Source organism: Mesocricetus auratus, unplaced genomic scaffold, assembly GCF_017639785.1.
Source record: "Mesocricetus auratus isolate SY011 unplaced genomic scaffold, BCM_Maur_2.0 Super-Scaffold_100041, whole genome shotgun sequence".
In the NCBI taxonomy this organism is placed as follows: domain Eukaryota; kingdom Metazoa; phylum Chordata; class Mammalia; order Rodentia; family Cricetidae; genus Mesocricetus; species Mesocricetus auratus.
Genome location: NW_024429218.1, coordinates 8659079 through 8671249, shown reverse-complemented (window position 1 = coordinate 8671249; position 12171 = coordinate 8659079). Strand labels below are relative to the sequence as shown.

The 12171-nt window shown below is 39.5% G+C and overlaps 1 protein-coding gene across 6 annotated transcripts in view; it reads right to left on the bottom strand.

Moving 5' to 3' along the window:
* The window catches only part of Inpp4b (inositol polyphosphate-4-phosphatase type II B), a 748592-nt gene that overhangs the window by 81813 nt on the left and 654608 nt on the right, over nt 1-12171 (bottom strand). For all 6 annotated transcript variants that reach the window (XM_040734799.1, XM_040734801.1, XM_040734796.1 and 3 more), the window contains 5 exons: nt 10642-10814; nt 9404-9527; nt 8222-8339; nt 2917-3057; nt 110-207 (listed from right to left, as the gene is read on the bottom strand). In XM_040734799.1, coding sequence (XP_040590733.1) covers nt 110-207; nt 2917-3057; nt 8222-8339; nt 9404-9527; nt 10642-10814 — 654 coding nt within the window. The remainder of the gene's footprint in view (nt 1-109; nt 208-2916; nt 3058-8221; nt 8340-9403; nt 9528-10641; nt 10815-12171) is intronic.

Below are 12171 nucleotides of genomic sequence, written 5' to 3'. Positions count from 1 at the left end.
CCCTCTCACTCTCCACCCCATGCTGCTTTGGTTACAATGCTTGTCTTCAGCCTCCCCTTAGGACTGTTAATAAACGAATGATAATGCTTTCTACAACTCATATACTTACAGTCAGGAGGCATCTTTTCCATAAATATTGAATAATATTCTTGAACAAGTTCAAAATTTTCTTGATTGATACTTTCTTGCAAAGAAACATCACCAAACCTGAAAATAGGAAAGCAAAAACAAATAAACAAAACCCAAAAATAAAAAAGGAAAGAAAGAACCCCCCCCCAAAATGAAGAAGGAAGTCATGGGATATAAAAAGGCACCAAAAAAGTAACATAGTGATCTTTTTTTTTTCTAACCCACTCAGTGCCTCTTCTGCAAGGCTGCATTCCATCTGTCTATCCATTCAATATCTCCTGTTCATGCTTGCACAGAGATCTGGGATACCATGCCTGGAAGCCATCTTGCTGTCTGCCGACTACTGGGTGCATAAGTAAATATCCCTGAAGTCTCCTGGAGAGGACTTCACCCTGAACACAGTCAGTGTGGGACTGTGAAATCTAACAGCTGTGTACCAGAGCTCCTCATCCTCCTCCATCACAAAGCTTGTTCCTGTATTCCACTGCGTCTGTCTTCTCTTTGTCTGTGTCTCAGTGTCATAGATAGATATAAATATAGACAGATATTTTTCTCCACCCAAATCTACAAACATATAGTTTTTCTTCAGTGTCAACTGAAGTCTCAGTATAGATTTACTATTTGTTCTAAACCACAAACTGAAATCATTTTTCTTCTATTGATTATTTCTAAACCTGCTTGCAGTTTCTACCACAAATTCAGATTTGAAATGTAAGTTAGATTCCCTCTTTCTCCTGGTAAATCCATTACCCAACACAGTTTTCAAATTTCTACTTTTATAACTACTGTTATACAAGATGTAATTCCTCTCATAGTCCTTTGCAGACATTTTAGTGATATGACTCCAGCCCCTCTTTTCCCTTCCACTTATAATTTAACATTTTTTCTAGGACATTATTTCAACCAGCAACGTTCATTAATATCATCTGTGTATCAGACAGCCCACTGTGCAGTATGTTAAATGTTAGATAAGTTAATGTAGTGCATATTTCATCATATCAGGTCACAAAACTTAATGTTTCTCATCTCACCATAAAAACCAAATCCAGCCCCATCTATTGTAGCATCTTAACTCTACATAATGCTTGAGAAGGCATTTATGAGAAGCAGTTACACCATTCTCCCTTATCTAAGCATTATAATGCTTATAAGACTTTCCCCATGTTGTCTTCCTCTGAGTATTCTGTCTTACCTTCCATGTCAGCTTGAATTCCTATCCCACCTTCAAAGCCAGTGAAAAGCAACTTTCCCTACAAGAGTGGTTCTCAACTTCAGTACAGTTCCCTTTGTTGCGGTGACCTTGAAATATTATTTTGTTGCTACTTCATATCTGTAATTTTGCTACTGTTATGAATCTTAGTGTGAATATCTGATATGTGACCCCAGAGGGATTACTACCCGCAGGGTGAGAACCACCTCCCTACAAGAAAGAATCAAATTCTTTCTTAACTAGGTTTGTGTATTCAGCATTTTTTATTATTTCATGATACAAAATTTATGTTATATTTACTGACATACTTCCTCTAAAGGACGATAGTCATTTCTCCTTATGGCAAAGGAGTACCTGGAGGAACCCATACTCTGCATTTATATCAAAATTATACCTGAAGAACAGGAATACAGTATCCAGAAACACACAGGAGTGTTTCCTTAGGGTTTTCTGACTAGGCCAGATATCATAAGCATCTGGGGGATTGTTGGACTAAGGTTTTATGTTCTCACAAACTCGTGTGTGGAATCTGCATCCTTCGGTGTGTCTGTGTTTATTGGTGTGGCCTCCAAGGAAATAATTGAGATAAATGATGATATGAGGGTGGATTCTGACTCCACAGGATTAGTGTCCTTTTGATATGTGATATCAAAGATCACTGCCCTTCTCCTACATGTGTAAAGTAGAGGTAATGTGAGCATATAGAAAAAGAGCTGTAAGCAAAAAAAAATGCTCTGGAACTGGTTCATGGATTTCCCAGCCTCTTAACTGTAAAGAATTAATTTTAATATTTAAACTGTCTAGTATTCTATCTTTATACAAGTCAAAGCTGGTCTATACAATTAGCATTTATTAACTAAGAATGGTCATATAAAATAATATATTTATTATTTTGGACGTATATTAAATAAAATGTTATAGGATTTATTATTATTTTGGATGTATATTAAATTATAGGATTTATGCAATATATATCACATGTAAGAGTTGCTAGGAGAGGCCAAAATTTAAAATCAAAAAATAACAGGGGGGGTGGACCAATAGCATGTTGACCTCAGAGTGCCAAGCAAACTGACTGTCCTCCTTTATTCAGCGTTTCACCCTATTCTGTAATTTTGTCTGTTTCTCAAATCCTATCATTCTTACGAGGTTTCTAGGTAACTAAAAGACACATTTTTAACTTACAAGGGAGATAGAGGAAAGGAGAATGTTTTCAAAATCAAGTGACACATTGTACAGTTACAACCATATAGGTGATAAAATCTAGTCTAGTCTAGAGGCTAACTGATCCTTGAATATCTTAACACGCTCTTTAAAAAGCTACAAATTTGAGTCTGAGACTGCTCTGTAGGTCACACTCATAGGACATGTTCACATTTTGCCCTTGCTGTCAAATATGTTTCTCAAGTTTTTGACACATTCAAATTTAATTGGGGGCACAAATCCTTGTTACAAGAAGTAACTATCTAGAGTTTTAGCTGAAAGCAAAATGCAACACATATGTATGTCTATATGCTTTAAGCAGAAATAGGGCATTTCAAAGAAGCACTGAACACCATCCTTCTCATGAGGCTTACCTCTCAGCAAGAGTCTGCTGCTCGTTGATTCCAACATTAAACAGAACGGGATACACATGAAGCAACTGGCCTTCTTTAATCTGCAGAGGGAGTGACTCAAATACTGTAGCTGGAAGCTTGACCTCTACCACATAGTGTTCACTACAGACAGCAAAAGACAGGGAAGAAATGGTTCTTGCCATTGTTTGTGGCTTATTTGGAGAAAAACAGGTTAGAATCCAACACTGTCTTTGGCTTTTGGAAGTAAAATTGTTTAAATAATTCAATATGTAACCTTTGGCATTTGTGATTCTTTTGAAAAATTTGCAGAAAACAGAAACCTTTTTATTGGAAAATTCCACTAAAAGTGGTCCTAACTACTCAGTGTTGAAAATCTAGTAGCTTTAAAATTGCTCAGCTCCTTACACATGTTGCACTTGTTATCTGAAGCGGGTAAGACTCGAGTGTAAAGGGTTTATCCTAGGAACTTGAAAAAGCCATGTACTTCCAGAAGTATATGGAGAAGGCAGGATCACAATGCATACATTGGAAAAAGAATAGGACAAAGAGTGAGTCTAATTTAGGCAATCCTTCTACATTCTCCAGTAAAACATTTTGTTAAACACTACTGAGCATAGTTTTATGTTGTGGAATACAGTATTTGTCTAACTATGTAAAGATGTGTTGTATTTGTTTGTGTTGAAGAATAACTTCATAAAGATATGTTGCAATGTTTATGCTTCATTTTTTTTAAACTATGTAGAGATGTGCTGCTGTTTCACCTTGCCTGCCTAAGGTTCCCAATTGGTTTAATTAAAAGCAGAACAGCCAATAGCTAGGCAAAAGACAGATAGGAAGGGCCAGTAGACAGAGAGAAAAGGGAAGCCAGCAAGTCCACTAGGGGGCAGCCAGCCAGAAACGGAGGAAACAGGAAAGCAAGAAAGCAGGATGGACAGTACATAGATGCCTTGGAGTAGCACATAGATTAATAGAAACAGGCTAGAGACAAGCCTAAGCTATGGCTGACCATTCATAATTAATAATAAGTCTGTGTTTTTACGTAGTAGCTGGTTAGTGGCCCAAAGAAGTCGGCTATAGGTTCACATTTGTTGTTTCCTTGTGATGGCTGAGAAAACTGAAAGCACCATGACTCCTGCAGTCAGGAATATTAGCAGCACCTAATTTTCTCTGTTTACTTTCTCTTGGATCATTTCTAATAGATTGATGTTTATTTCAACTCTTTCAAGGATATTAAGACATGAATGAGTCAGTTCATATTTAAATGTCATCCATATTGCACAAAGTGTTGGTAATGTATATTAGTAAGTCACATTTTAGTATATTCGTACATCATGTCACATTTTTTCCTTGCATTCATGAGTGGACAAAGAGATCACGCATAACAAGGCGAGGGGTGGGGGGGGGAGTGGGAACTGGGAAGAAGAGAGGGAGAGAAGAGGAAGAGAGATTAGGTCATGGGGGAACAGGAAGACTGATTGGGAGGTAGAACAGGGGAAATAGAGGGAATCATAGGTTAGAAGACAGATCAGGCACCAGAGTGACCTCTAGTGATCTAAAGGGATAACACTAATTGGCAAGCTAAGCAATAGTGGAGAGACCACCTTAAATGCCCATTCCTGATAATGAACTTGATGTCTATAACCATTCGGGAGCCTTCATCCAGTGACTGATGGAAGCAGATGCAAACACCCACAGTTAAACACTGAACTGAACCCAAGGAACCCAGCGACAGAGAAAGAGGAGCGAAGAGCAAATTGGCAAAGAAAGGGCTGGCAAAACCAGCAGAGACAGCTGATAGGAACAGGGGAGAGCTCTTGGACCCCAGACCGACAGCTGGGAGGCCACCATGGGACTGATTCAGAACCCTGAGTGTGAGAGTCAGTGAGGAGGCCTGGGCAACCTATGGGGCCCTGAGCAGTGGATCAGTGTTCATCCCTGGCATACAAACGGACATTGTGTGTGCATAACACAAAGAGAGATGCTTTCTCAGCCTGGACTCTTAAGGGCGTGCCTGGACCCTTCCCTGAGTGAAACAACAGACTCTAGATATCCCCTATGTGGAAGGAAGTGGGGATTGGGTGGGAGGCTGGGGGGGATGGTTGGGTGTGCGGGAGGAGGGGAGGGAGAGGGAACTGGGATTGCCATGTGAAACAAGCTATTTAAAATTAAAGTAATAAACAAAGAAAAAATAGTCTTATGGTGAATATTTAGGTAAAAGTTTCTGGGTTGGTAAATGCTTCATTTCCTTTTCGGTATATAATTAAGAATTATGGTGTAAGTTTACATTTGATTTAAAAATGCTTTAGTTATTTCCTTTTAAATTTCCTAATTAAAGTACAATTGTATCATTTCTTACTTCCCTTCTTCGTTTTTCTCCCTAAAGTCCTCACATCCATGTTACTCCTCAAATTCATGGCCTCTTTTTTCTTGATTATTATTGATATATATGAAAAATATACACATGCAATGTGCTGAATCTATACAGGGTTGCATGTATGTATACAATTTCAGGGCTTAAGACTTGGTGCTGAGCCGGGCAGTGGTGGCGCATGCCTTTAATCCCAGCACTCAGGAGGCAGAGGCAGGCAGATCTCTGTGAGTTCGAGGCCGGGCTGGACCGATAGCCTCCGAAACAATACAGAGAAACCCTGTCTCCTAAAAACCAAAAAAAAAAAAAAGACTTGGTGCTGAATAACAAATTAAGGTACTCTATTTTTCCTTAAATCATATTTTAAGTTACAACTGAGATATGAAATGTCTTAATATATTTTGGGAACAAGTCTTTTAAAATTCATATGATTTTTACATGTTTTCTCTCAGTTTGTGGCTTGTTTTCACATTTTCATGGTGCTATCTTTTAAAGGACTAGTGAGATTTCCAGAGATCTACAAGGATGACATTAACTGGCAATCTAAGCAATAGTGGAAAGGCTACCTTAAATGCCATCATAGAGCCTTCATCAAGTAACTGATGGAAGCAGAAGCAGACACCCACAGCTAAACACTGAGCTGAACTCCTGGAATCCAGTTGCAGAGAGGGAGGAGTGATAAGCAAAATGGCCAAGACCAGGCTGGAGAAACCCACCGAAACAGCTGACCTGAACAAGGGGGAGCTCATGGACCCCAGACTGATGACTGAGAGACCAGCATGGAACTGATCCCGACCCCCTGAACCTGGGTGTCAGTGAGGAGGCCTCACAATCTGTGGGGCCTCAGGTAGTAGATCAGTATTTATCCCTGCCGTACAAATGGACTTGGGGAGCCCATTCCACATGGAGAGATGCTCTCTCAGCCTGGACACATGAGGGATAGCCTAGACCCTGCCCAGGATGATATGACAAATTTTGGAGATCCCTCATGGAGACCCTCACCCTCCCTGGGGCACAGAGAGGGGGATAGGGTGGGAGGTTGGGGCATTGGTGGGGATGGGGGACAAGGGGATTGACATGTGAAGCAAGCTTGTTCCTAATTTAAAATAAAACATAAAGGTGTGTGTGTGTGTGTGTGAGAGAGAGAGAGAGAGAGAGAGAGAGAGAGAGAGAGAGAGAGAGAGAGAGAGAGAGAGAGAGAGAGAGAGAGAGAGTTTTTCAGGGAGAAATGTCCCTACATGTATTTAAGCTCCTGGTCCCCAGCTGGTAGTTCTGCCTGTGAGGTTATGGGACCCTTAGGAAGCCATGCTGAAGGAGCTAGGCTCAAGCATGCTACGCTACACTGTGTCTCACAGTTGTCTCTGTGAGCCACCTGTGACCTATGTGCAGATTGAATGTTGTCAGTCTGCTTCCGGACAACCAGGCATTCCTCCCGTCATGGCGTACAGTCTCCTTTCTGGAACTATAAGACAAATTAAGCCTTCTCTTTCCTTTTCCACAGAAATGGCCTTTCTAGGGATATTTTATCATAGCCACGAAAAAGTAACACACACACACACACACACACCACACACAGTGCTGGTGATGGAACCCAGGCCCAGTTTTTCCTGGCTGAGGATCAAACCAAGGTCTTAGAGCTTGGTGTACAATTAATTCTAGTAACCAAGCCTCCTCCCTAACAGACAGCTGTTGAGGTGGCTCTTGGAGGAGAGGATGTGTCCTTCTGGGAATTCTGCACTTAAATCGACAAGTTCTGAACATCAATGCAGCTGGAGGAATGTCCTCAGCCTGGGCATCCTTTTCCTCATTTGCTCAAATGGTCTGGTAAACTTCTCCATGAATTGTGAGAGAAGCTATCACTTTGTCTTATTTGGCAATAAACATCAGAATAATGTACAGAGCTGTGCTGTTTTCCAGGTGGTTTGTGAAAAATTTTTTATTCACTTACTTCCTCCAATAAACAGCAAAGGATTCATTAATATTCAGATGAGACATCTACTTTCGTAGGGATCCATTTTCTTTATGCTTATGTGCCAGAACTTTCTTTCAACTACACATGAGGACATGGGCTATTTTGTATACACATTTAACACACAATTCCAAGTAATTACTGTATGTTTTCTTTGTCTTTGATCCATCTTTCTCTAACACATGTTTATGGTGTGACCTGACACTCTTTCAGAATTGAAGTCACTCATGTAATACTTATATGTGCTAGCACCAGATCAATTAAATCTGGGTGACTTCTGATTACAATAACTTATTATGTGGTATAATTCTTCTATTAAAAGTCTCTTTTACATGCCATCATTTTTTTATTGTTTCTGGAACTTTGCCTGTCATATTCTGACCTTAGAAGATATTTATTTAAAACCGTTCTCGGAAAGCTCACAATCTGAAAGTGAATTGTCAAAAATAATTAAGAAAAATGGTGGAGTATGTACCCGACATAAGAATATATCCTTCCTTACATGTTGCTGCATTTAACTGAATTTAATTTAAAGTCATCTCAAGAATTATGAGGCTATTAGCTGAGCAATTCCCGCAAAAGTAAAAACACCCAGAGCTATGGACCAGACACTAACGAAGAAGCATAGTCTTTGGATGCCACCATTGCTGCAAATTTCTTATATTTAAGCTACATTATCGTGTTTAACCTCGTAACCATTTTACAAACACTCATGAGACTTCTAGGAGATTTTCAAGATCTCCTTGGATTACCCCATCTGCATTTTTTTCTCACAAGAAGATGGAGAAGAAGAAGAAGAAGAAGAAGAAGAAGAAGAAGAAGAAGAAGAAGAAGAAGAAGAAGAAGAAGAAGAAGAAGAAGAAAGCAGAAGACAGATCCCAAGCAGAACCTGAATTATCCAAGGAAATTTGCCTACAAAATACCATGAGGGTGACTTCCTTTGGGCTTTGAGCAGGGGTACCACTCACCGCCTTCCTGTGAGAACAGGTAGGTCATCACTAGACTTGGCTTCAGTTATTTTAAATGCTACTTTCCGCAAATCTGAAATGCCAACGGCCATGTCCTCTAGCATTCCGATTTCATCACCTGCACAGGGAGAAACGTACCACCTCATTACAAATAGACTATTAAAATAAAATGTTGCTCCCTCCTGTGCCTCCCTGCTGGAATTTTCTCTAATTTATGAATGAGTTCCTGAATGCAGTGAGTCCATTCAGCATACTTTCCCTGATCGGCTATGAAGGCTTCCAGCAGTGAAAAAGGAATGGATTCAAAAGCCAATGCTCCCTTGAAGGGAAGAAGAGTGTTCAACTTTATTGGGAGGTATAGCAAAGCATCATTTAGACATCTTTTTATTGAGAGGCCTCTCATTTGATATTTTAGGTTAGAGAGAGCTTTACTGATCGTTTCATGATTATCAATTACCTAATTCTAATTTTCTCTTCAAACTCAGAAAAATACTGCCTGGAAACATAATAAACATTCAATATTAGCATAATCCAATAGAAATAGGATGCAGGCTACACACACACACACACACACACACACACACACACACACACATATATATCTGCCGATTTTCTGATCTTCATTTCTTCACAAGAAAAAATGAAACAAAGCAACATTCATTTTAATAATTGTATACAACCCAAATATATAAAAACACTAGATACAAATGTAAAGCAATAGTTGATACAAAATGCTAGCTTTGCTAGTCTTTGAAATCTGATGTTCATGTCTAGGACACATTGATTTAGACTAGTTGAATTTCAAGCACTCCACAAACACATGGAGCTCCTGTATTGAAAAGCCCAGCTACAGACATGAGACTATTGTGTTTTTAAAATCCAGTCAATGAAACCATGTTGTCAATAAGTCTCTCTTTAAAAAAGACATAAACAAACAAACAAAATATCCAGGTGTCTGCTCAAGTCCACTGTGCAAAAACCCACAAGTCCATTCTCAAAATGCAATATGAATCCCAAGGAAATCCTAAGGGTGAATGAGTACCAAAGTTAGAAGCTACATCATTTCTGTAATACGTGGCATAGAAAAGGTTTGCTTTTTATTTTTTATCTTATTTGAAAAACCTTATAGGTTATCACCCTGACCTGCAATAAGATCTTAATACGAACCCATGAAATACTTACTATAGGTACTTAGTAGTCCTTCATACTGTACTATCAAGCCCACTGTGTGAAGCTGCTGTAGGAAGTAGGGATCATGTAGACTTGTATGCAATTTGATGATAAAACCACATACCAGTCCTGCAAGCTAAGCAAAGAGTAGAGAAATTTACTGGGGTTAGCTACCTTATCACTTCAGTTTTTTAATATCTTCAGACTTTTGAGACTTCAATGATTTAATTAAAATTCCTCAAGTGTATATAACAAAGCTGCTAGAATTTGCACATATCTATTAAAATAAATTGATGGTCTTTGATCTGAGGTTGCATTGTCTGAGGTCTTGGGAATACAGAATTGAAAGGAAGCTAGATAAATGGATTTTAGAATCAAGGTGGGAAATCTTTGAATTTTATATCTACTGTCTGAAACCATGGTCCCACTAAATTTTCTTAAGATTTTCAAATTGTGCTATTCCTGTGTTTTTGCACATGTTACTAGAGTTGCTGAAAGAGCATCATAAATAAGCTGGCTTAGGGGAGAGGGAAAGTCCTGGTTAGCTCCATCTGCCACTGGACCACTAATGACATAATACACTGGCAATGGGTAATTTGGTTAAAATACCCCCTTTGAAATGACAATTTACAAAGTAAAGAATTGGTCTCTCCTTCCCTCCATGTACTTTACCTCTGAAAATGAATTGTTGGGAGAGGGAGAGAGAGAAGCAAAAGGAAAGCAATGAGCCCTGCCCTGGGCGTAGAACTGGTCTTGGAGTCCTGATTAGGGTTTTATATAGGCAAAGGGAGTTGTCCTGCAAACATTTACAAGCAAGTCTTGTAACCTTGCAAACTTCTTTGATGAAAGAAAGAAGAGATCGCTGTGAAACCCTGTCCCGAGATTTTTGAGAAAGCCCTGTTTGTGGAGCTCTTGGCCATCACTTGCACTACAAGAGGACAGTCCCTTTCTTTGCACACATAGGCTGTCCTAGGGAATGATTCAAGGAAGCATTGTGTCTTTCTCCCGGAGTCCATCCACTGTTCAAGCAAATATTAATTTCACATTGAGCTATATCTTTTCACAAAGAAATATCAAAGGTTCAGAAGCTGTCCATGATGTATTCAGCCTATTTATCCATATGAACAAAACACGGTGCCAGAATTTCGGAAAGGATATTTAAAAATGAAACCATGCAAAAAGCCCTACCCCAATAAAGGATGGGACATCAGCAGTTCACACTGTATTTACAAACAACAGTGGGCACTCACCGCCTGACTGAAGACGATGTCTCTTCTCAGGGTCAGCATCAGACACTGGGGCAGGCTGTAGGCTAGTTCCTGAAGCAGCACAAACGTCAGGCATTGCTTAGCACGGCTCACCACCTCTCCCATGCACTCCTTCAGGGTAAGGATGAGGGGGTGTAGCTGCTCATACCAGTCCTCTGTGATGATGGGGATGTGGAGCAAGAACAGTGGGAAAGATGAGAAAGAGTCCCTGAATAGAGAATCAATATTTTTAGTGAACTTTACATCCTATCCAGGATTCATGGATCTTTGCACCTAGATATGTGTCAGACATGACAATAAGCTACCTTTCTGCTTCACTCTTCTCCAATATGGGCACTCTCTGTCTGTCAGTTAATGATTCCGTCAGATACTTTCTATTCAGGAGACAGAAGTTTTGCTGGAATTCTCCCAAAGATCTCATTGAAACTTGTGCATCAAATCAGCTCTACTCCTAGAGTGGCCCATTCGATATCAATCTTCCTTTTACTCTGCTCATCATGCATTGTCATCCCTAGGATAGATTCCTGGTCTCCCCTTAGTTTATGCTCCTCCTGCATCCTTCAACTCAGGTAATATACTCCTCCTATAATCTGGATGGGAACTTTCCAGTCAGTCTGAATCCCATTTCATTGTTTCTGTTTCCTTATTGAAGATATATAAAGCAACAAAAGCCAGCCATGCACCATCATCACATGGTGAATAAGTTCAAACTAATGAAGAATACTCCATGATCCAACATCTGCACACTTATTCAGAACCACCTTAGAAAATAGTTTACAATGTTGAGTTCTAAGTGCATTAAAATATTCCTGTCTTGGCCTACTTTCTCATCCGTAGAGCTTTTGAGATATTTTCTCTTCTAGAAGTTTTCTTTCCTCTATCTTTCTGGCAAACAGTTTATCCTCTAGGAAGTCATCTCCCTGAATTTTCTACTTTTACCAGACACCAAAACTGTCAATGAATGGTCCAATTTATTACAAATATGATATGTTTTTCTAAAATGCAGATATATAATGAGAAAGTCAAACTTTCAACACTATTAGAGTTTCAAAGAGTGTTTTAAAATAAGTGTGTGTGTCAGGGTGTGTGTGTGTGTGTTGATACACAGTGTATGTACATGTGTACATGCCTCTGTTCTTGTTTAGCATACAGAGATTAACATGCATCTCTTTCTATGGCTCCCACCTTACATTTTGAGACAATCTCAGATGGAAACTGGAATCCATCCACCAGCTAAACTCTGCCTAATGAGCTCTAGGTTCTGTTCTTTCTCTCTGCTTTACAGCATTGAGAATACAGGTGTCAATAACCATGCGTGGCTTTTTGTTTGCATATTTTAAATAAGGAAGGAGTGATAGAGATAGGATCCAAAATAAAATATTCAGTTTTGCACAGCAAAAATTTTATTCATCGAGCCATCTCTCTGCACCCAAACAGCCTTTCTTAACGTCAAGATGAAAGTTGAAGGCCATAGGCTGCAGAGATGACTCAGCTGCTCTTCCAGAGGTTCTG